Raw genomic sequence first — 26,423 nt, 5'->3', positions numbered from 1 at the left:
TAGAATGTGGGAAGATGTTAATAGTGATTTGGTCAGTATCCTGGGTCAGCTCAAGGGGACGGCTGAAAGCAAATTAGAGAAAATGGGAGACATTATTTATAGCTATGGTAAGGAAAGATTTGGGACTATTGAGAGAAGGACAAAACGGCTACATGAGGTAGTTAAATCTAGGCGCCAGCAGGAGATAGATAAACTTATCAAGGAGAGGAGGCAGCTTAAGAAGCAGTGGAGAAAAGCTACAGATGATGAGAAGGAAGGTATTGACTGTCTACAGGCAGATGTGAGGGAGCGGTTAGTAGTGCTAAGAAGAGCTGAAAATATTAGGAAAAATAGGAAGAAGAAATCACGAGCCCGACTAGCATTCTATAAAGACCCATTTAAGTTTGTTAAGTCTTTATTCGTAATGCAGAAGAGTGGTAGTCTTTTGGAACCTAAGCAGAAGCTTGAGGAGTATTTAGAGGGAGTGCACAAAGATAGGGAGAGGTTCAGGGAGATGGTACTTCCTGCTGATATCCCACCTATTGGTGAATTAAGTAGCCAATGCGACGATAGTCCACCAAGGTGGAAAGAGGTGCAAGAAGTAATAAAACGTGCAAGGGCCTCTTCAGCCCCGGGACCTAATGGAGTGCCCTACCGGTTGTATAAGAGTGCACCAGATGTTTTAAGATTTTTATGGCAATTAATGAAGATAGTTTGGAAAAAGCAGAGTATTCCCAAGGCTTGGCGGAGGGCTGGGGGAATATTTATTCCCAAAGAAAAGGACGCAGTGGAGATTAATCAATTTAGGCCAATTAGTCTACTGAATGTTGAAGGGAAGGTTTTCTTTAGTGTGGTGGCACGGAGACTGACAAATTACCTTGAAAGGAATAAACTATTTGATACCACGGTGCAAAAAGCTGGAATTCCTGGCTTCTCCGGGTGCTTAGAGCATACCAGCATGATTTGGCACCAAATTCAATTAGCAAAGCGTGAGAAGAGAGACCTGCACGTTGTGTTCTTGGATTTGGCTAATGCTTTTGGGTCTGTGCCGCAAAGTCTGTTGTGGGAGGCCTTTGATTATTTCAGAATCCCAGGTAGCATTAAAAGCCTAGTAAAAGCATACTTTCTGGATATTCAATTATGTTTTACTACAGCTGATTACACCACAGGTTGGCAACAACTTGAGATAGGAATCATGGCCGGATGTACCATCTCCCCACTTGCTTTTACAATGGCAATGGAGGTCATTATTAGGGCCTCAAAATGGGTAGTGGGCGGGGAGAAGTTGCAGGGAGGGCCACGCCTCCCCCCGATTCGGGCTTTCATGGACGACATGACAACCTTGACGACAACCGTTCCATGCACCAACAGGTTGCTGGGTAAGTTAAATAGTAATCTGCAATGGGCCAGAATGAAGGTGAAACCAAGTAAGTCTAGGAGTCTCTCAATTATTAAAGGGAAGGTAACAGATAAGAAGTTTGCTATAAATAAGGAGGTGATTCCCACAGTTCTGGAGAAACCAGTGAAGAGCCTGGGAAGGTGGTATGATGCAAGCCTTAGTGATAAATCACAGGTTGAAGACTTGAGACAGGTCACTAGGCAAGGTATTGCAAAAATTGACAAGTCGGGGCTGCCAGGTAAGCTCAAGCTGTGGTGTTTGCAGTTTGGTTTGTTGCCTCGGCTAATGTGGCCATTGACAGTTTATGAAGTTCCTCTGTCAAAGGTAGAGAGGTTGGAAAAAATGATCAACTCCTTTGTCAGAAAATGGCTCGGAGTCCCACGCTGCTTAAGCAGTGTAGCCTTGTATGGGAAGGGTATTGTAGAGTTGCCAATATCTAGTCTGACAGAGGAATTTAAGTGTGCTAAGGCTAGATTGGAATTGACTCTTACTCAGTCTAAGGACCCAGTGGTGAGGAAAGTTGCACCCTCAGTTAATGCAGGGAGGAAGTGGAACCCAGAGCAGGCAGTTAAGCAAGCTCAATCAGCATTGAAGCATAGAGATATAATGGGCCATGTGCAGCACGGGCGGGGGGGTCTAGGGGTGGGTGCAAGTAAACCCTTGTGGAGTAAGGCTTCTGCAGGAGAAAAGAGGAAAATGGTAGTGGAGGAAATGCATAGACAGGAGGAGGCTGTAAGATGTACTAAGGCAGTGTCGCAGGCAAAACAAGGGCAGTGGGTGAACTGGGAAGGGGTGGAAAAAAGACAGATTAAATGGAAAGATCTATGGGGCATGGAAGCTAGTAAGATCAGATTTATGTTAGGTGCTACATATGATGTGCTCCCATCTCCCAAGAATTTAAGTCAATGGTTTGGTGAGGATGATAAATGCATACTTTGCTCGTGTGTGGGCAGTCTCCACCATATCCTATCAGGATGCAAGGTAAGTCTCACCCAGGGGCGGTATACGTGGCGTCATAACCAGGTATTGAAATGTGTGGCAGCGGCAATAGAGGATAAAAGAAGAGAAGTCAATTCATTAGCAGCTAGTAAAGGGGTAAGGCAAATTAACTTTGTACGTCAGGGGGATAAACCTTGTTCCGCGAAGGCCAGGTGTAAAACCGGCCAGTTGAAAAATGGGGCGGGCAGGGAAATGAAGGTTGATCTTGGCCAGGTACCTCCACATATAGTGAGTACTAAGCTACGTCCTGACGTAATTCTATGGTCGGATTCAGAGAAGATAGTTTACTTCATTGAACTCACTGTTCCTTGGGAAGACAGAGTGGAAGTGGCCAATGAGCTGAAGAGAGCTAAATATACTGAAATAGCAGAGGAGGCAGCTAAGCGAGGTTGGAGTGCACGATTAAGGCCTATTGAAATCGGTGCACGTGGGTTTGTGGCCAGATCTGCTATTGGCTTGCTGTCTGAATTGGGCATTTGTGGTCGAAGTCTAAGGCAGGTGGTTAGTAACATGTCCTTAGCAGCAGAACGGGCAAGCGAATGGTTGTGGGTAAGGAGAAGTTACCCTTCCTGGGGCGCAAGCTAAGGTAAGCTAACTGGCTCATTTGTTTTGGTGGTGGGTAAGGAGAAGTTACCCTTCCTGGGGCGCAAGCTAAGGTAAGCTAACTTGCTCATTTGTTTTGTGTTTGTGATGGACTGTGCCTAGGTTGATGGTACTTGGCTAAGGTTCTTTATGGTTTATGGTTCAGTCCACATCAACGGGACGGACCGACCTAGCCAACTTAAACCATGCCTAGGTTGGTTAAGGGTATTTGGATGCTTGTTGTGGTAATATGGGGCAGCATGGGGCGTAAGCTAACTGCTAACTGCTGGCTAATTTGTTTTGTGTTTGGGATGGGGCCTAAGATAATGGGCTAAGCTAACTGGCTAATTTGTTTTGTGTTTGTGATGGGCTGTGCCTAGGGTGATGGTACTTGGCTAAGGTTCTTTATGGTTTATGGTTCAGTCCACATCAACGGGACGGACCGACCTAGCCAACTTAGACCATGCCTGGGCTGGTTAAGAGTATTTTGAGTATTGGATATTTCAATGTGGTAATATGGTGGTAGCATGGAGGGGAGTGTCTCCAGGACGCTGGTTTCACTGTTAAGCCTTCATGAGGTGTCGTGGGCCTAACTTAACGAAACATCGGTGAATGAGGGTGCCCACTTGATAACCCCAATGACATGCCGCATACTATTTAGGCTACTGCTGTTGGATAGGCCATTTGCATTGTGCTTGTGACCATTTGTTGGCGGATTTGTGGGTAGTGTGCTTTTTAAAGTTAAACTTGAGCAGGGGCTTCTGAATGTGTTTTTACCTTGGATTTTGGCACAAGGGATTTTAACATCTAATCCTGTGTATTAATGTAATAACGTGCTCATGTTTACATGTGTCAAGACAATATTGAGTGCACGTTTTACAAATTGTGGCCACGTTTAAGTAGATCGTGCGCACAATGTTCTATAACCATGTTCACAAATTGTGCTCTCGTTTTAATAAATCGTGCCCTCGTTTTAGTAAATGGTGCACTCGTTTAATAAATTGTGCCTTCGTTTTACTATGCTTAAAACGAGAGCTCAATTTAGTAAAATGAGCGCACACTATAGTAAAACGAGAGCACAATATAATAAATTGCGCACACGATTTAGTAAACCGAGCGCACAATTTAGTAAAACAAGCGTACGATTTAGTAAAACGAGTGCACAATATAGTTAAACGTGAGCACAATTTAGTAAAACGAGCGCACATTTTCTCAACATGCAAAACATTTTGTGATGACACCTCTAGGGCTCCGTACAAATGAGATGACAGTCGAAAGATACAATTACTTATCAATTTGCTTGGTAGCCTATAACCGCGTTTATGGTTTTCTACAAATACATCAAATTGGCCTCCATCACTCAACTAATTGACCTCTCCAGAATAAGTCCCGCCTCCGTAACTTCCGTATCCATCCAACTTCCGGGCGTGGATTGTCTATGAGAAATAACATGGCGTTTCGAAATATCATACCGGTAAAACATCTGTAGGTAGCGAAGTTGAAAAAGCTGGTGGGCAGATTGGCCTACACACTTCTGCCATATAGTTTCCACTGGATTTTTTGATTGTCGGTGCCGTTTAAGTAGTATACTATAGACTATACTACTTAAACGGCACCGAAAATCAAAAAATCCAGTGGAAACTAGATGGCAGAAGTGTGTAGGCCAATCTGCCCAGCAGCTTTTTCTACTTTGTCACCTACAGAGTGTGACAGGTACGATCTTTCAAAACGCCATGTTATTTCCCATAGACAATCCACGCCCGGAAGTTGGATGGATACGGAAGTTAGGAGGCGGGATATATTCTGGAGAGGTCTATGCTAACGGTAACATTAGACCTCTCCGGAATAAGTCCCGCCTCCGAAACAGCCGTGTCCACCCAACTTCCGGGTGTCGAATGTCTATGAACCAACATAGCAACTAACATCATTAACCTAGCAACCAGCATAGCAACCACCATAACTACTCGAGCAACAGTCAGTTGTCATCAACTTTGACTCCCGCCAACTGTTTCCTCGGCCCACAACTGTTTCAAAATAAAAGTCCTCGCTACAATAATTCTACATTAAATAATGTAACCATTTTAACTATCCAACTACTTAACTGTTCAACCATTCCAACTGTCAGTTGTCATCAACTATGACTCCCGCCAACTGTTTCCTCTGCCCACAACTGTTTCAAAATAAAAGTCCTCACTACAATAATTTACTATTAAATAATTTAGCTATTTAAACTATTCAACTATTTAACTGTTCAGCCATTCCAACTGTCAGTTACCACCCGCTATGCCTCCAGCCAACTATATTAAACCACCACCTACCTAGCAACCAACATAGCAACCATTGAAATAAAGCATCTATGTCAGTTTCCATTGCAACCAACATGATTACCCTAGCAACCGTCAAAGAAACAGCTTTATTTAGCATTGCAACAACCATGTCTACCTAAACAAAACCATTGTAACTATCTCTACATAATCTGTTTTAACATCGTATATTTTACATCATATGTTCTGCATTTTCATGCACTGGTAATTTCCTCGAAATTACATTTTCTAGTTGTGTCACATGTTACAAATGTAAAGCACTTTGAGCTGCATTCTGTGTATGAAAGGTGCTATAAAAATAAAGCTTATTATTATTATTATTATTATTTAATTGATCATTCATTCAGTAATCTTCATAATGCAGAAAAACACTATAGATTTATTGTCACCTTTTATTTAGCCAAACAAAGCTAAACATTAATAGCATTCTCTAGTTGGTTAATATTCATATTTATCTTCTGTATCTCATCAAATTGTTTGTTTGCCCTCTAGACCTCTAGTTCCACCAGAAAGGGTAAACAGTGTTCCCTCTAAGTCAAATGTAAAATTCCATGACTTTTCCCTGACTATTTTTGTAATTTCCATGACCTACTGCTAATGGTATATTGAAATTACTTCACCGACCAAAGATTTCAGAGCAGCTGTGTAGCGTTCTATAATCTTTGACTTTTTTTAGAGCGGGAAATTAATAACTGGGCATCGAAAAAACAGAGTAGGGCAACAACAACCACTCAAGCAGGCAGTAACCCAAGGCTATATAACCCAATAAACACAAATGCTGCCTTGAGATATATTTGTGTTAATATATACTGCTCAAAAAAATTAAGGGAACACCTTAATACACTGGATTGGTACTCTGACACTGTTTGGTTCTGAGCACAAGTAAAACCGTTGAGGCAAGTGTTTTATTTTGCAAGAATTGTCAGACATTCTGTGAATGTAGTTTGAGAATGGATAAAAGGGTAGAAGGTTTCAAAAAATGCATTTTAACAATTATGGAAAACTGTAAGTGTTCCCTTCATTTTTTGAGCAGTGTATTTTGGCAAGTAGACGTTAAACTGCTACAACAGAATTTCCTGATATGGGAGAACCTTTTACTCCCATTTCTAATGTTCCTAAAACCCAGGCAACAATCACAACCATTGAGAAGGGCTGATGACATCGAAGCAGTTTTTGCTTGTTTGTTGATATTTTTTTTCCATTGCCCACAACTGGATCACCATCTCCTTCATTGCACTGATTGGTTTAGGTCTATCCAATTGTGTTTTGATCGGAGTCCGTAACACCCCTTGGAAATGAGAGGTGAATGAACCTTGCCCAGACCTAGTCTCAATTTCAATTCTCAATTTCTGGTGCTAACTAGGCTATGACTTTTCATGTCTGGATGATATTCCAGAAATTCCATGACCCGTGGGAACTCTGGGTAAAGGTTGAGGTAGTATAATAAACCTAATTTCCTCCACTCTGACCCTGAACACTGCTGCACCACATGGCTGTGTGCTCAGCCCATTCCTCTATATTTAAAGTAGGCAAACTGGTTTCATTATGTCATATGAGTTTATCTTACCCAATTATAAAGAATTTTATATCAAATTATAAACATACCAGTAAATGCTCTCAGAATGCATGAACATTGTTGGACCAGGGGTTTACAAAGGTTTTATATTATTTACAATTTATTTGGGTGAATTATTTTAAGGTTGTTATTATTATTATTATTATTATTATTATAACAAGATCCCACCAGGTTCATCTTCAACTCAACATAAAAGTTACAGGGTTTAATTTCTATGCTGAATGTACACCTTAGTCCTTGATATTGCTTGATAGAGTTTCCATTTTAGATTTAATTATACCAGTTTCAGATAAGGCCCTTGTTGTAGTTGGACTGGAACTACTTGTTGAAAGAGAAACTGTGAATGTTAATGTTATAAAGTTGCTCAAACAGGGCAATATGCAATAAATTGACAATACTACTGCATTAGACATAGTCATCAGACTTATCAACACAATTGTTTAAATGAAATGATTGATTGAATTGCAAAGAACAAAACCTTGTTTCTCATAACTGTTGTTATAGGAGAATTAGGACAAAGTTCCTCCTTTGTGGAAATAATTATCGCAAGTCTCTGTAATGGCTCTGGTCAACAACCATTGAAGGTCAGAGTGGAGAATAAAACCTTGGAAGATATCTCTGTGATAAACATCAGACAGTTGCACATTCTCATCTGCAGTAATTTAGACTAGTCCTCACAAAGTGTACGGTCCCAGCATCAATATATGGTGATAACTAATGCGTAAGATGCCCACAGAATACTTTTTGGAAATAGAGTATCAGGAAAATATGTGCAGTTTAGATACAGATCATTATATTTAAAGGATTTAACTCATTTTATGGAATGGCTTCATCAGGACTTCATGACCTCTGCAAGAAATTGCATGTCTGAGTAAAAGACATTTGATCGTAATCTGAGTGAACAAAAGACATGTTTAAAGGAAAACAAAATGGGGTTGTTAGAAGCTTTTCTATTATTGTTATACTGAGTGCAGCATGATTCAAGTATAAATGATAATCTAATACCAAACATTCATTCATTCAAGGTGTAGGCTAATGAGCACCAATATAAATAACAGATGATTGTGTAAGATAACGGCTAGGATACATAAATAAATAAATATACACTTCCTTTCATTTAAACACATTTACAGTGTCACTACCAGACAAAATGGCTCACTTTGTTTATAAATAACAAGCAAGTATGCATACAAATACACAATGACTGTATATCTCAACCTCAAAACTGTTGGTCTTCATACACATCTCACCTCTGGCACTTAATTTTGATCTAGCTAGTTAGACAAAAATCTAACTAAAAGAAGAGTTTTAAAGAATATAAAAAGATAGTAATCAATACAAATAGGAATACATTTTATTTTCCATGTGTGTACATGCACAGCTCCCACAGTCCACTTGAGCTGTTTATTTATTGGTTACACACATTTGAGCTTAGCTGCCAAAGAGATAGTCAATGGTTCAGACAGAAGGTCAGTGAGTCAGACAGGACCAGTGTAAATAACCGAAAGTGACATTGCAACTATACAACTTCACTCTCTGAAAAGTTCACTGACATTTTCCATGGTGAAGCAGAGAGCTGGTGCTGGAGGTGGAGCTTTGGCCTGGAGGCCAAACATGAACTTAACACCTACCACTGACACACATACACACACACACCTACAAAATACCAATGGACAAAATGAGCCTTCTCACAAGGTGGTCACAATTGGCTACACTGAATATTTAGTTTACCTAGTATTTATAGATAAAAATAAATGTTTTTAACAGACATATGACAAAAAGTCAAACTCTCCTAGACTCTGCCGGCTTATCCCTCCACATTGCCTAAAATGCTTGATTGCATTGCATTCTCCACATTTTTAGCTTTTAGAGATTTTGAGGGCCGATACTGATTTCGACGTTTGACTTTTTTAAAAACTGGTAACTGATATATCGGCCGATAGTCATTTTTAACAAACACAATATAAAATGTTTTCCCATAACAAGGTTCTAATCAAGATGGGGCATTATGTATTTCAATAGGCCTAACTATCGAGTTTAATGAAAGGCTCTTCATATACAGTAATTAGTTTTGTTGTAAAGAATAGTAAGAATAAAAGAGGTCTTTATTCTGTGATAACTACATTGCCACAAACTACATTGCGAGCAGTTTCCCCCTTTATGCAAGCAAAATATTTTACAAATATGATCAGTTACTTTACTTTTAGGCTTTAAAGCCTAAATCATGCTCTTCCTTACTTAAAACACCTTTGTTGAAATGCAAGAAATGGAAGACTGAAACTAGGGTGTAGTGGGTGTCAGAGGCGTATCAAGCTTTTTAAAAGTGGGGGGGATTCTAGGATAGGGAAGTATTTTCTGAGAGGGAGTGCGGACGATATTGGTGGGTGTCTGGGATTTCTCCCCTGGGAACATTTTTAAATTCTGGTTGCTAAACACAAAATGTTAATGGTGTTTGGGAGGGACAGAACAGAGCAAGCCGCGCCCCTCTTATGTGTTGCTAATGTGACATACTGTAGGCCTACATTATCTACCTGCTATGACTTCACTACTGACACTAGTGATGGCAGTCTGACTCTGAAGCTCCCATACGTGCTTCAAACCATTAACTACAATTCCATTTGAACCACTGCTCCGAAGGTTGCTTTGGTACAGAAAAATCATGTGACATATGACGTCCGAAGCAGAAACTGCTTCATTCTCTGAATGAATCACCTGAGTGGTTTGCAGCGGCACCGCCTCGCGAACCTATATCGTGCTGCCACTGCAACTGGCACGGCCACTTTATTTTACTACATTCGGATGGCTCCTGATCAATCTTTATTTGTAAAAAGAATGATATCCCATTCTTATTCATGTGCACTACGTATGTGTGGGGGTGGGGTGGTTATAGGTGCGTGCACTAGATTTATTTCACTGCTTCCTGTCCACTATAGCCGGGATAATTTAGATGCAGTCTTGGCTTTTCACCAGGAGAGGTCGCTGTTACTGAAGCTTCGAGTAATGAACCCATTTTCGAATCAACTGTTCAAAGTGGTTCAGTGCTTCACCAAAGCTTAATTTGCCCATCACTACTTGACACTACCCTACATGGAGACATACCTCATGTTATCAATAAAGAAAACATTTCAGAAATTATGTTTTGTGCAAATGGGTTAGCACAACCATAGCTTTAGGTGAATGGAGATGCAGATCATCTCACTAATTAATTTATTTGTGTAACAATAAGTTGCCTAACAGACAGCAGCTTAATTTCAAGGTATCACTGGGCTATTAGGCTAATGCATAGGCCTAACTATAATATCTATTAAGTAAATGTAAGACACGGAATAATGACAGAACTGTAAGATCAAATTAAAAAATGTTTGAAGTCTACCCAAAACATGTTTGCAAACATACAGTAAAGGGAATATACATAAATTGTGTTGCATACCAGCTTAATTAATGTCAATTCAAAGACTAAGATTAGGCTATGCAGTTTCTATACATGGATTTCTATGCAACGTCACGAAAACATGCGTGCGCAACCAAGAGGCATAAAGCACCATAGAACAGCATAGAACAATGCAAAAGAGCAAAAGAATAAAATGAGTTTTTGTGCTGAAAACTGCACCAATTCGAAATGACGATGGTTAGAGAATGTTAAATATGTTCAATATCCCTAACGGAATGCATGTCTTCGCCAAAAATGACAAAATACGATGTTATATTAATAATGCAAATGAACGGCAAACTTTGAAATATAGTCTGAAATGAGATGTTATTATCATTGAGACAACAGGGGTATACAAAAAAATCAGATTGTAGCTTACAGCAGCCGACTATTTAGGTTAAGTTTATAACGTTGTGGACGGCCACCAAGCGTCTTCTGCCCCACGGCTGCGTGCACATCTAGTTTTGTTGGTAAACGGGAAACCCGTGTATGCTGTTTCCATGGATAATTGCCATAGACAGTAAAAGATAGATAAATATAGCTGCAAGGAGCAATGTGGGGGCCTAGCAGTGCGCTATAGCAGGAATGGTGTGGCCATGGCATGAGCAAGCACTCACAGCAAGTTTGATTGCAATTGGATAAAGAATGGTGAGAAATAAGCTCATTTACTTTGTTACAGTGCCCCTAAAGGCCAAATTACACCAATGTCCTTGTGCATTCTCACAATCAGCTACCATGTCCCTGGACTTCATACACCAAAGAGTTGCTGAGATGTAAGCTCACTTTCTTTATTACAGCACCCCTAGAGGCCAAATGAGATCAACTTCCTTGCATGTCCTTGCAATCAGCTACTTTGTCCCTGTACCAAGTTTGGACTTCATACATCAAAGCGTTGCTGAGATACAAGCTCACTTCCTGTATTGCAGCACCCCCTGTAGAGGCCAAATGATGCTAATTTCCTAGTGCGTCCCCACAATCAGGTACCAAGTCTCTATACCAAGTTTGGACTTCGTACATCAAAGCGTTGCTGAGATACGAGTTCACTTCCTGTATTGCAGCGCCCCCTATAGAGGCCAAATTGCACCAATGTCCTTGTGCACACTCACAATCAGCTACCATGTCCCTCTACCAAGTTTGGACTTCATACACCAAAGAGTTGCTGAGATGTGAGCTCACTTTCTTTATTACAGCACCCCTGGAGGTCAAATGAGACCACTTTCCTTGCATGTCCTCACAATCAGCTACTTTGTCCCTGTAATAAGTTCGGACGTCATACATCAAAGCGTTGCTGAGATACAAGTTCACTTCCTGTATTGCAGCGCCCCCTATAGAGGCCAAATGATGCCAATTTCATATTGCGTCATCACAATCAGATACCAAGTCCCTGTACCAAGTTTGGACTTCATACATTAAAGCGTAGCCGAGATGTTAGCCCACTATCTGTTAGGCGGCATCGTCGCCATGTGTGATTGGCTGTCACGGGCAAATAAACTTGAAATTAAAAAATCTGCCAAGTATCGTTTGTGCGGCTCGGTCTGAAGATCATCTCCACCAAGTTCTGTGAAAATCGGATGAAATTTGTAACTGCTGAAACTTTTCGTAGAGTTTGGACTAAATCCAATATGGCGGAGGTCCAATATGGCGGAAAGTGAAGGGATAGGGGTCCATGAACTCGGGATGGTCCAAGGATTCAGACGCTACCTCAATTGTGAAAAACAAACAAAAGAGTCAAGGATCATGCGCATGAATGCATGTGCAGCAGCATTTAACTGGTGGTGGCGCTAGTGCGTTCAATGTATATGCATAAAAATTGCTGTGAGTGATTGGGACAGTGTCCTGACTAATGGTATCGAGTCTTGTTATGTTAACTCAAAGCGTCACCTAGATGTTTGTCCACTTCCTGTTTGGCGGGTTCATCACCATATTTGATTGGCTGTCACGGGCAAACAAAAATGAAATTGAAAAATCTGACAAGTATCGTTTGTGCGGCTCGGGCAGAAGATCATCTCCGCCAAGTCCCGTGAAAATCGGATGAAATTTGTGAACGCTGAAACTTTTCGTAGAGTTTGGACTAAATCCAATATGGCGGAGGTCCAATATGGCGGAAAGTGACGTAATAGGAGTCATTGAACTTAGGTCGGTCCAGGGATTCCAACAGTGCTTGATTTGTGAAAATTGGATGCACCGTTCAATGGTCACATGCGTTAATGCAATCCAGTTTTGACCCATTGGTGGCGCTAGAGTGTTGGGCATAGAGTTCTGTAAATTGGTCAGAGTGAGCATGGGACAGTGCTGAATTAGTGTGCCGAATTTCATAACTTTAGACCCAGCGGTTCAATTTTCGGCCAGATTTTGACCCGTTGGTGGCGCTAGACGGCTGGGTTTAGAGATCCGAAAAATGAGCGTGAGTGGTCAGTGGAGTGTCCCGAAACTTTCTGCCAAATTTCAGCACTTTTTAGCCAGGCGTTCTATGGGCTGCCATAGACTGCAATGTCGGATGTATAATAATAATAATAGGAAAAGCTAGTAACTCAAAAAGCTAGTAACCCCAATTACAGGTATCCGATATTCTCCGCTAAATCAGAGCCCGTCTACGGAGAGCCTTGCCACTCCTAGTGGGGTACGAATTGTCATGAAATAATGGTCCCGTAGGATTTTTTTGCTAAAATTGATTTTTTTGTTTTATCTGCTTTATTTGGGGTCCTACTGTTGAAAAATGATGGGGTGCAAATTTTCTGACCCCGTTTTGCTTTCTCACCTTGGCCAGGATAATGACTGCACACATATATCTACTAATAATGATCACATTTTCACAATCTTGGTGTCAATTCAGGGGTTATTGAGGATGCTGAGACCATTTATGACAGTTTCATTGTGATCAGAAGTTATGTCTCATTTTTTGGTAGTGGTCTAGGCTTTTCTAGGGTATTTTATCATATTTTTTGGTCAAATTAATTATATACACTCTAAGTTATGTGCACTGAAGAAGTTAATACACAGTATAAACTTGAAGAGTAATTTAGATAATAATAATAATAATAATAGTAATAATAATAATAATAACTTTGTTAGATATAGCGCCTTTAAAAAAGAGTTAGAGACTAAAGGCATCAGTGAGCAGATATGTGTTTAGATACTTTTTGTTGTTGTTGTTTTTTTGTGTGCGTTTTTTAAAAATCTGGTGAACAATCTGATATTTTCCTTTACAATAGCTAATAAAGCAATCAATCATTTAACATCTTTGAAATAAAACTAATACAAAATGTACTGTAGCTCTACTGCAATGGCAGTGTACATTAACTAAGTACTGAACTAATTGATGAACTAATTGATAAATGAACTAATTATTAATGTACATGAATACTAATAAACATGAACAGGAAATAAAACACTTTAGAAATACACTTCTACATAAATCAATCATTCATCAGCATCTTCCTCATTTGTAGTATGCTTAGTCACATTTTCACAGTCACCAGCAAAGCATTTGCAAAGAGGAGTACAGGGAATTCGATGTCTGTGACAAGTGCACCTGAGTGTTTTGCACTGGGTTTTGTACACACATTTTGTCTACTCTAACTCTATCACAGCTGTAGGGGCAGGGAGTATAAGACATGTCACAGGAACATAAACTCCTTCTTGGAAAGTCCAACCATTTTCTTCAATCTGAGGAAGAACTGGACAGTTTGAAATGTAGGATTTATCACGCATGGCAATGTAATTGGCACAAAGGATATGAGGCAACAAGGCAGCTCGTGTCGGAGGTAACATTTCTCCCTCCAAGTTCCTGGTCCGAAATAGCTCCCACCTCAGTTTTGGTAGAGTTGTGTGACCAATTGACCTATAGACACTGCAGACAAACTGCTCTAGACCTCTGACTTGTTGGGGAAGTTCACCATTGATGAGATTAGATGGCAATGGACCTTCACCAAGCTTCTTAAAGCAACTGATGACAGGATCATCATCATCAAGTTTCATGTAGGCATCAACCCAGGTCTTTTTGCTGACGCCCACAAATTTACCTCCCCAGTCAGCACCAGAGAAATTGTGGAGACCGATAAGGCCTTGACATTTTTGATGTCCTATAATCTGCACTCTTTCTACCACATCGATTTCTCTATATTTTGTGCCCTTACCAGTAAGAAACTTGAGATGAGTGTGAGGTCCAAGGTGCTTACCAGCAACAAGATCAAGCAGAAGGACCAAACTCTAACTTCACTCCAGCCAGTCTCAGCTGAACACACCAATCGAGACTTTCATATAACGCACACTCTTCAGTTTACTGTTTGATAGTGAAACATTTCTGGGGTATTTATGTGTCATACTGCTTGTCACACTGAAGTTGTTTACAAAAAAAGATCATATTTTCTCATTTCATCCAATATTGATTTTCATCGATTTTTATATACCGATTTTTAGCTGGCATCCATTACAAATGGCATCATTTGATAATTTTGTCTTCTTGTATCTTCTGTCTGTATCTTAGCAATGTGATTCTCAGCTTTGTGTCATTAGACAGAATTAAAACACATATATCTTGTGTTGAAATAGTTATATAGCAGCAATGAGGGGGCCAAATAAAGTTGTGACTGCTGATGATTTAGTTTCTCTTTAAGGAAAATCCAAAATGGCCAATTGTTTATAATAAGTGGGGAACATTTGCAATGATCATCAATATGAGTATGAAGAGTATGACTAGCCATTGGAATTTCTTTGCTAACCCTACGTCATCATGATATACTGTAACCCCTAAATGCAGGTTCGCTAATTATAGCGCCCCCAGTGGCCGAATTACACCAAAATTGTTGTGTACCCTTGGGAGGGGGTCAGTTGTCATGTGACCAAGTTTCGTTAACATACATCAAAGTGTTCCCAAGATATGAGCTCACTTACTGTTTGGCGACTTTGCCCCATTGGATTTGCCTTTATTACTGCAAATAATGAGTCATAACAACTTCTAATCACAATGAAACTGTCATAAATGGACTCAGCATCCTCAATAACCCCTAAATTGACACCAAGATTGTGAAAATGTGATCATTATTAGTAGATGTCGTGTGTGGTCAGTATCCTGGCCAAGGTGAGAAAGCGCCCCCCAGAGGGGGGGCAAAACGGGGTCAGAAAATTTGCACCCCGTCATTTTTCAACAGTAGGACCCCAAATAAAGCAAATAAAACAAAAAAATAAATTTTAGCAAAAAATCCTATGGAAATACAATTTGTACCCCACTATCCGTATTAAGTCCCATTGTACCGAATTTTGGTTGCAGTTCCACCATATTTCCACTGGGGGCGATCGCCATGAGTGCAGAATGAATGGGAGTCAGTGGAGCTAGACGGCTAAATTTGTCTCTTTCACCTGATTGTCGTTGACAAATCTCAGATTTGATTGTAGTTTTTATAACTTCAACATGGGTTATAGGTCAAAAGTTGAATGAACGATTACTTATGTCCTTTTGATTTCTTACAGTTTGGGTCGTTGTTGCCCATAACACGCTAGCATTGTGCTAATGAGTGACGTCATTGACACGTTTGAAAGGCTTTTTAGAACAATTAAGTGACTTTAAAAAATATAATACTTATGATAATAATTATATCCCGAGAAAAGTGGATTTTGAGGGGTACAGCTCCATAGACCTCCATGCATTCTGCACTCGTGGACGAGCGCCCTCATGTGGAACCACAGAAGGAACTGCAACCAGTTCAGAAAACGGAAGTTTTCCGAGAGTGGCAGTTCTCCCCTTATTAGACATTCTCTGGCTAAATGAAGTGCATACAAATTTTACCCAGGACCTCTAGCACCCCTGTTCTTGAGCCAACGTGGTACAAGCCTACTTGATCAGATGACGTTCGTGGTAGAAGACTGGGCGGGGAGAAGTACATTTTCAGAGAGCGAATCAGGATGAAGATAAATAGACACTAAAGATGGCGACGAAGGGAGGTTTAACAGAGAAAATCAAGTCAGAAACCACGTAGAAGCGAATGCAGCGAAATGGGATTAACATATATTTTTTAGAGTTATTGTCTGAAATGCTGCTTCGTTTTTCACCGAGGCTAGAACTAGCTAGCGCTAGCTAGTGCTGGCTCGCTAACGTTTGTTTTTAAGTGCAGCTTGTGGGACTTGGCGTTTAAGTTAGCTGTAAGCACTGCTATCCCACAATCTATAGATGCTAGTTGTAAATTAACATTATTGCTGCCGAGGTTCTGTGGATTAACGTCAAACTAAAAAAGTTACAAGATATCAATGCGTAACGTTTTTGAGTTCAGTTTCAGTTCATGTCCCTGAATATTGTATCTAAAGTTAACTTGACTGCATAACGTTAGCCTCCACGGGACGCTGAAGAGTGTGTTAACGTTAGCTGAAATAGATACCGTCATGTATTTTTTAACTGGTTGGCCTCGAAGGCTTCTGTGCCCTCTCAAAAGTGCGGAGGAACCGTTTCACATTCAGCCCAGCAACCAGAGGCTTTTATTCGCGGTTTTGTCTGAAACTCAGCTGAGTATTTGGTTCAGTCGGGTGAGTGTCTTTGTGAAAATAATGATGCACTGCATATGCTCACATTCTAGTAACCCCCAGTGAACCATAACACAATTAATTCATGTCGATGGTGTGTGTGTATGTTATGTCCCAGTGCCGCGTCACCGAGAATACTCGTCAAGTACCTACATGTACGAGTGCGCTGGCGAAGTTAACGTCACACTTGGTGCCTTTTTTGTAGGCTACTCTTCGGAAGGTCCGTATTTCGATGTGTTTCTTAGAGCGTTTTAACAATACGGCCATTGCTATTTCTAGTGTCTACGAGACGATGAAGAGCAAATTAAATAAATCCAATGAGCCATGGCATGGCTATTTAAAACACAACCTAGGCCTATGTTACAGTATTTCTCATAAATAACAGCCTGTTTGAAAAAAAAAAAAAAAAAAAACCGTGTCTATGGATGGGGTGTGGATTAGCAGCTTGCAAGTGACAACATAATTGCGGAGTTCACATTAAAATTGCTTAGGCACAAAATTCCATATGAACTACAAAGTGACATTAAAGCCCCCAAATCGGAACTCGGAGAAATGCTGCGTTCCAGTTGTCCAGTAAACGACTAGTCATTTGATGGTAAGCGAACTTGTAATAGGGGAATCATTCACATAGCATAGCCATAACGCAGGGCTATTCAACTTCAGTACCAAGTGGACCAGACAGGAAAACCACTGGGTCTTTGAGGGCCTCCCAAAATATGGTGTTGCTAAAATGATTATTGTGGCTATAAAAGACATGCATTCATATCCAGCTACATTAAAGTTAATAAGTTCAGTTAAATATATTCACTGGATGTGGTGGACCTTCCTTTATTCTGAGATCAGTAGGCTCTCAAAACAATTCCAAACAGACAAGGTGCTAATAGGCAACGTCCATATAGATTATTTGTCAAACAAACCAGTAAAACAGTAGGCCTATCACGGGATGGAATTTATAACATTCCTACCCAACTTCTGTCATAGCTTGTATTTTTAAAAGAAACCATGGAAACAGTAGGCTATATCCTGACAAACAATAAGCAGCATTTAATGGCTCAATCAAGTCATAGTATTTGTTTACATTGCCATCAACATCAACATTGTGCGACATTGTTGACTTTTGCAGCCAATCACTGCTGTTGTAGTCATGAAAGCCAGATTTGAAGGCAGTTTGCAGGTGGGCCGCAGCTACAATCCAACGGGCTGCATCTGGCCCATAGGCTGCTAGTTGAATAGCCCTGCCGTAGCGGGTCCATACCAAGAGAACCAGGAATACAACTTCAAAAATGGCCGACCCGAAGACATTTTGTGAGAATCGCGAAACATTACCTTGTCAGTAGATAGCTCGTTGGAGGTGGTTTTTGCCTGTTAATCCTTTGCCCTCACAACAAAATCATATCCATTGTGTACAGCGGGAACAAGCCATGAGCAGAGCAATTTTCTGCAGTAAAATATAATGTTTAATGAATGAATGATTTCCCTTTGGGCTTCAATAAAGTATCTATCAATCTATCTATCTAAATATTTCACAACTCTATAGAGAGCTCTAGAGTTGCCAAAAATACCCAAGACTGGATAATATACCTTTTAAGAAGTTGCAACAAATGCACTAAAGTCATTAGTTTCTGACAGCGCTACTCGACCAGGGTTTGACCAAGGGAAAACAGGTTCTGGGAGGGTGTTTGGCTCGGGGTCATGGTGCAAAGGACCTAGGGTGAAATTACTCCGAACCATCGCTTTAAATTTCAAAGATATTGGCCATGGTAGCCTACGTTTGTTGATGGGGATGGAGTTAGCTAAATAATTTAGAAAGCATACGCGTAGCCACGGGTGGGCCTGGCCGTCATTTTTTATTTGTCAGTCTTGCCCGTCCAATTAGAGGGCTTTCCTTCGTTTACGCTCACCATCTTAAAAAGACGCGCAAGTCAACACTGCGCTTTACTCAAGTGGCTGTTTAGGCTATTCGGCCGCTCCTCCACTCAAATTCGCGTCAGGCCGCTCGCTCAATTTCGCTCCCTGCTACGCTTAAAAATCATCCCACTGCAGTGAAATCACTCCATGCTCGCTCCAATTTAAAAGAGGGAGAGATAATCTACAAGCCGAATTGTCACCTTAAACAGAAAACTTAAATCCCAAAGAACTAAGAGCAACGGCAATATATTTCACTCAGAACATTTATTTTAATAGATAGTGCAACACTGATAGTGCAACAACAAACACGCTTGGCAACGTTAATAGGCTACACATAAGACTAAAACTAAAGGAATCCGTGGGATTAATTGCCTAAAGAATACAAGCTTAGCATCCAATTTTTACTTTAGCCTTCTACTTCATATGAAGCGAATTCAAATTGCTCACGTTTTTCTTTGCTCTCCGTAGCACACTCTCATGTTTCCGCGAAATGTGTCCTCTTAGATTCCAAAATGAATCTTTACTCACACAAACTGTGTCACCACATGGTTATTCTTGCTCTACATTGTTAGTATCTAGTTGATTTGTAGGAATAGTACACTTGGATGACTTATCAGTTTCCTTTCTAAGAGTAGCGTAGCCAGAAATGTTCAAATGGGTGGACACAGAAAAAGCAGGTGGGCAAAGCGAATTTGATTTAACATAAGAGAGGCCTAGATTAGATAGCCTACACCATACAAGCATTAGCATAGGCATGTTATTATGACATAAAATAGGAATTTATTGAACGCATTTGATCACTGATAGCTGACAAATTACGCAGAAACATTTTCAACTGGAGCAATTCTAAGCAATTCAATTCTATGAATGTAGCTTCTGCGCGTCACATGAAACGCAATTGAGACACTAGATTGACCATATTGGACAGTTGCAAAGCCTTATCATAGGCATGTTACATTCATGACATGAAAAGTGGAACTTATAAAACGAAAATGACAAATTACGCAGTCGGCTAAACATTTTAAACTTGCACAAAACTGATGAACCCAGCATCGGTGCTCGCGATTTGACTGATTCTTGAGAGCGAGGAGCGGGATATTTGCACCGCTCAGCTCCGTTAACTAGCTCTGATTCGGAGGCATATCACATAGGCTATGGAAAGATTATAAAAACTGATTATTTTTCGATTCATGGCACGTTTCTTATTCTTTTTTAATACGTTCTGCGGAGAAGGGAGAGTGGCGTTGGTCATGGTTTGGAATGAAAGGGAGAAAACAGGACAGAGTAACACAGTGGACTAGGCTACTTTTTTTTTGACGATGTATGTTAAGGCGACAGGCGTGTTTTGCCAAGGCGGCCGCCTTGACTGCAAAGTGCTGCGGGAAACCCTGAATGTGAGGAGGTTGCTATTCACTTTAAAGAGTGCATCTACAATTGAAACAGCCTATCTATCTACAGCCTATGACGCAAATTGAATAGCCATGTCCGTTATAAGGATGTCTGCTTTCGTCGGCTAGATTTTAATCAGTCAAGTTGAAGAGCTGATGTCCATTAATGTTCGTGCAAAAAGGCTGATTCGTGTCCCTTGCATTTTGCAACTGCGAGGTTTCATGGCAGACGCCCCGCAGAAATGTTTCATTTTGCGAGTGAGATGTCCAGGCTGTCCCCTGTGCGACGTGTTCGCCCCCCAGTTTCAGAGCTATTCTAAATGCAAAATTGCACAGATGGCCGTGACTGTGGTAAACAAACTATATCCTAATAGAAAACTGATAGCTTTCCTGGCTAAATTGTATAAGTTAGGCCTATTATACAACATAAATTGTGCTGACGACCCAAATAAAATCTCCTGCGACAGTGTTGGGAAACACTGAGCTACAGTACTACTCTCTGGGGGAATGAATATGGGGGCTCATGAACATGCCCTCAGAGTGTAGCACCTTAGCTGCCTGGAAGCTCTTAGTGTTGGCTGTAGCAACTCGAGTTAGGTAAACCGATTGTTTTCGTGTTTTTTTACCAACAGTACTCTGTGACCTCGAGAAATGGAGATCTACTGTGTGTGAAATCACCGGATTTCTCTTTTAAATCAATCCAGGAGTCCATGTACTGATGCATTCACATCTTGAAAGTTCAAAATGATTACTGATTGGTGAATCTTTACACCCCTAACATGTCAGTATTGCACCTTTTTACTGTATGATGGTTTTTCTATACTTTGGCGGAAAGGTTTTATTAGTAGGCGATGTAGGTACCTCAGTTAACCCATGCACACAGTTGATCCAAACATTCTCTTCATATTGTTACACACACTTCAGATAACCCATTTCCCAACTTCCACAGTAGTGGAGGTTAAATGATGACCATGTGTTTGGTCGTCATAGCGACTACTTTGTCATGTTTCTCATGTTCTCAACCAGGATATTCTATAATTCCTTACGCATGGAATGACCCTGCTATGGCCTATGTCTTTCATCATTAAAACAGCTGAATGCCTCCCTTTTAAAGATTTGTATTGATTTAGGATGATTCAAAAAGTCACTCGCTGTCTTCCACCCTCACTGTCTTCCACAGCCTAGTGTCCTAATAGTGAGCTACATTGAGTCAGTGAAGGCAGCCACCCGGTTTGGATTTTATCAGCAGTCTGAATGGAAGCCAGACGATTCCATGATAGCTGTAGTGGTGAGTAAAGTTGAGACCTTTTTCTCTGGCCTTTTTCTCCGTCTTACTGTTGCTCTCTGGATCTGTACATACATACATACATACATACATATAGCATAGCATAGTAGCATAGTTTTCGAAACTTGTGGTGTTTGGTCCAATCGACTGTGCAATCGAAGTGACAGCCCTAATATACATATATATATATATATATTAGGGCTATCACTTTACGTTCGAAAATCGATTGCACAGTCGATTGGACCAAACACCACAAGTTTCGAAAACTATGGTACTTTGGTATATCAAACTACCACAAAACAAAGCGGTAGGCTATGCAAACTGAAATCGAGTTCTACGTAGGCGAAATTTGTTTGACATTTCTAATCGTAAACACAGACACAGCTACGTTGAAGCCTGCAGTCATGTTTGTCACTGATGTAATGGCAGTCCACTCGGCTTATTGTTTTTCGAGAATTTTGCACTCCTGTTTGTCATTGTGCACGAAACTTCACGCCACTAAATCATCAGAAATATTGCTGGCTTGCGTCTATAAGCGCCCTCTTTACGTTCGTCCTAATGCCTGTTAGTTGTTTGTGGATTGGCCTATATTTGCCGTTGAAAATGGAAACGTCTTTAGACATAAAAAATCGATTTTACAATCGATTCAATAAACACTTATGTCTCAAAAATTGAACAGGATTTTTTCACAAAAGTGACAGCCCTAATGTGTATGTATGTATGTATGTATGTATGTATGTATGTATGTATGTATCAGGGATGCAAACACGGCGCCTCCTGCTTTTTTCACGTCAGTTTGGGTGACTTGTGTGAATCGTGCAGATCCGAAGAGTTTTTTTTAATGGGGGGGGGGGGGGGGGTGTCTGATCATCAAAGATGCTTTCCGGCGACTCTAGCTTTTTTCACGTCATCTACCGCAGGCTACAAGAGGAACCAGAGCGTTTCTCATATGGGCCTGCTGGTTAATGTGCTTCTGATCATGCATCATAGCAAGAGCTGTAGTCTATCGTTCTAGCAGCTAAGAAAATATAGGCTCCGTTAGGAGGCAACTCTCTCAGTTCGCGCTCTTACCTCCGCAGTAGCCTATAGCTACTTCAGGTGGAAGTTTCAACACGCAACACGCTGCCATCTGACTGATCATCCGGAACCGTACAATAATACAATTATTCCTGTCAGTGACCTAGGCCTAGTATTTAATGTTATGTGGGAATTGCAAGAATACGGGTAAAAACAATTCCTTACTTCAACCACGGAATTGCCTGTGTCATTAATTAAAACGGTAGGAAAACTGAATGAAAGACGGCGCCGTCCATCAACAAAAACAGCACAGAGTCAAAACGTAGGCCTAATTTAAAGTCCCAGACATTTAAAGGGACAGCGATCACTCAAGACATAGGCCTACACCACTAGCGATGAACGTGAAATGCTTTGAATAGCCTACTACAAAACACGCAAAACAAAACAAGCATTTATATGACAACTGCGTATAGAACCATTCTAATCTAGCTAATGGTAAATTAAGTATATAGCATTCACATATAAAGCATTCAATAGCCTGATGAAAACTTGTTCAGTCAGTTAAATTGCTCTCATAAAAGGAACAGCAGGCCTACAGAATATTCCAAATAGGCTAGTTTCCTTTCACTTCGACTGCAACATATGAGTTAAACCATGTTAAATTCAAAAGCATCTGGCAAGTGACAGGAGGTTTTAGGGGAGGAAAAGAGAAAAAAGTGTGTTACCTGATTCCACAGTCAATGTTCAGTATTTGGCCTATAATTAAGCCTATAATATTTGGCATTTTTGAATCCATGAAAATTAATCAAAATCTATCATTTCCTATGAACAACAGACCCCAGTAACACATGGAATTGCTAAAAATGTTGAAGGATCGAAAATAATCAAATCATTGGCTTAAAGAATCAATATTGTATCGAATCGTGATGAAACTTGTGATTTACACCCCTATATGGCATCCTTACAATTAGGGAAGGTTTTTGGGAAGTGTTTCTCATGCAAGCACTGTGCAACCATGCTGAGTAATGCAATGAAATCATTGTAATAGTTTGCAATTTTGCATTAGTAAAGCAGTCCACCGATGTGCATGTTTTCACTTACTGCTTTAGTTTTAATTGTGCAACAACAAGACCATAACAATGATAATGGTTTTATATATCCATAAAGATACATTTCTGGAACTACAGTGGGCATCGCTTTCAAATGGCCACTTCAGTCGCGCATTACGAGGCGTGAAGCTTTAGTACCACTTTCAGCCACTGTGCGTCGCTCTGCCACTGTACATCGCTCTGTCAGTAGCCTGACTGCCGCCCCTTCTGAAAAAGCAGGAGGCTACCAAACATAATTGTTACCGAGAGGAATCCCAGCCTACGAATTCAATAACAAAATAAATCATGCATAATTAAACATTACCTCGATTAAGGCTAGGGTATGGCTTAAGGCTTGACTACACGGTGGTAGCGAAAATCGAAATCTTCTATGTTATTGTCAGTGTTGGGGGCAATGCAACTACGCAAATCAAAGCAGTGTCTTAATTTGCCCTACTTCTTGACTGCAATGTAGTCAATTGACTGCTTGACATGTCATTTTTATTTTTCTGTACAATAAACAAATACATCTGCTTTATGCCGCAGAATTACATTCATATTTGGCTGACTGCAGACGCGCCACTTCCCTCCCGATATTCCAAGATTAAGATAGTATGCTTTTTGTATAGGCTAGGCTACTATCATAAAAATTCGTATAGCTATTTAAAAATTTGACGAAACACTGGTCCTCATTTTGCGAATGCAAGGACGATATGAGCATGTTGCATTTAGTTAGATGTCCGAGTCACGCATGTTTGAAAACCACTGGCTCGTAATCACAATAATTTAACACACGACAGTTGGATAGCCTACTTCATCATGTCACCATGCCTACATTTTTGTGAGTAGCATAGAGATCGTTAAAAACAATAAAGTAGCCTATGTCTCTCCGTTTGGGACATCGAAAACGTATATTTTTAATAGGGTAGACTACCGTCGGAGATGCTGACTGGCAAAGGCCTCGGGATAACACGTTATCTCCACTATCATCAGTCATGCCCCTTGATCAAAGTGGGGAATTAAATAAAAGTTTGAGAACCACTGGCTTAACAAGTTACCTGCAGTCCAGAGCAATATTCTGATGATCGGCGATAATATCGGCAAATGTTTGTTTTCCAAAGTAAGAATTTCACTTGATCATGCACCTTTGACAATGAATAGCTCAATACACTTGTTACTGTTAAACGTAGGCCTAACTGGTATCATTACAAACATTATTCTGTGTCCTAAAACTGGCATATTTTATGGCATTGTGTCATGTAAATTCGTTGCAAAATCTAGAGAAATGTGTGAGGTGGTCAGCGGGGGACAATTGAGACACACATTGGATTGTGTTATTACTTGAACATTCCACACATATCCACAGCTGTGGTAGGCCTATCAGGGGCAGGAGGATTACTGTTAGCGCAGGCTTTATATAAAATTCTTCAACAGAAGGCCTCGAATGCAGGCTTGCCCTGTGGTTTGCGCAGCCTACAGTAAATAACAGACCCGCCACAATGTGCGGTATGATGCTTTTTTACGAGCAAGATGTTTTTGGTGCCCTACGCACACTGCATGTTCTTAAATAACAATGATCATCAGTAATATTCGACCATTAATTTGTGCAATTAATGGGCAATTTGTGCATTAAATGGGCAAGCGTGACCACCTTGATTGGCTGATGATTGTAACGCGGGCATGATTCCAAACACCTCCCTTACGATAATGAGTGACAGGTGACAGGTCTCAGAATGCGTGCGCTACACAAGGACGGAAGATGATGAATAACTGGGGCCGTAGGCTATTCACAAAGGCTTTTATCTTACCACTAGGAGTAGGCTACTCCTAAATCGCACTAAAAGATTTTAGCTTGGAGTTTTCTCTTAAAAGTTATTCACAAAGCCTTTCAGACAACTCCTAAACTAGGAGTGAGTCTTCGTTGCTATAGATGACTCATGCTCATGCACGAGCTTGACTGAAGTGACCACCTTGATTGGCTGACGATTGTAACGCGGGAATGATTCCAAACACCTCCCTTCCGATGATGAGTGACAGGTGACAGGTCGGAGAATGCGTGCGCTATAGCTACAAGTAGTCAGAAGGACGGAAGATCATTTATAACTGAATAAAAAGGCCTAGCCTAAATGAATAAAGAGTAAGGCAAAACAAATAGCCTAGTAGCCTAATGAAACATAGGCCTATGGATTGATGCAGTACCTTTGCAACATTATTAAATTAATCTGTCACCATATGCCTAGGCTACGTTTGCAAATAGAACATTTTAATTTGATTCACAATGAAATGTTACATTTAATTTGCATGTTAACAATGAGTAGTTTTGGATGTTGGTGGTGGCGTTATTGCATTCCTTTTATGAATGCAAAATTGTTCCCTCGCGATTGGAAGCTCCTGTTGCCGCATAGCGCATTTCAAAACATCGCAGCGTAAAATGCCACAAAAAGCTGTTTATGAATAGGTCTTAGTGAGTTAGGAGTCCTCTCATCCCCCAGACTTTTAGGTGCTACTTTTAGGTCTAAAATGCTTCGTGAATTACTTTTTGTGAAAAAAATTAGGAGTCCTAAAGTTAGGAGTGACACGCCCATTATTTTTAGGAGTTGCTCCTAAATTCGCCAGTTAGGAGCTACTTTTAGCCTTAAAATTCTTTGTGAATACGGCCCCTGAATAAAAAGGCCTAGCCTAAATGAATCAAGAATAAGGCAAAACAAATAGCCTAGTAGCCTAATGAAACATACGGATTGATGTAGTATCTTTGTAACATTATTAAATTATTATGTTACTATGCATACGTTTGCAAAAGAGAAAATTTTAATTTGATGCACAATAATGTTACATTTAATTTACATTTTGACAATAGTTTTGGTTGTTGTTGGTGGCGTTATTGCATGTTAGTTATGCCTACAATGCAAAATTGCTTCCTCACTATTGAAAGCTG

General features: G+C 40.4%; 1 protein-coding gene across 5 annotated transcripts in view; it reads left to right on the top strand.

The window, feature by feature from the left end:
• The window catches only part of ric1 (RIC1 homolog, RAB6A GEF complex partner 1), a 132,738-nt gene that overhangs the window by 59,682 nt on the left and 46,633 nt on the right, over positions 1-26,423 (top strand). For 3 of the 5 annotated variants that reach the window (XM_076284896.1, XM_076284898.1, XM_076284895.1), the window contains exons 1-2: positions 16,197-16,805; positions 21,279-21,386. In XM_076284896.1, the coding sequence (XP_076141011.1) occupies positions 16,665-16,805; positions 21,279-21,386 (249 nt within the window). In that variant the 5' untranslated portion in view covers positions 16,197-16,664. Of the gene's footprint in view, positions 1-16,196; positions 16,806-16,871; positions 17,398-21,278; positions 21,387-26,423 lie in introns of those variants that run through there. The other 2 variants (XM_076284899.1, XM_076284900.1) reach the window with 2 other exon arrangements.

The sequence above is a fragment of the Alosa pseudoharengus genome, unplaced genomic scaffold (genome assembly GCF_046254945.1).
Source record: "Alosa pseudoharengus isolate Yale_2024_CS ecotype anadromous, Long Island Sound unplaced genomic scaffold, YU_APseudo_1.1 YU_APseudo_1.1_scf_14, whole genome shotgun sequence".
NCBI classification, from domain to species: domain Eukaryota; kingdom Metazoa; phylum Chordata; class Actinopteri; order Clupeiformes; family Clupeidae; genus Alosa; species Alosa pseudoharengus.
The sequence above is the reverse complement of the archived record's forward strand: the minus strand, read 5'-3'. Positions and strand labels throughout refer to the sequence as shown.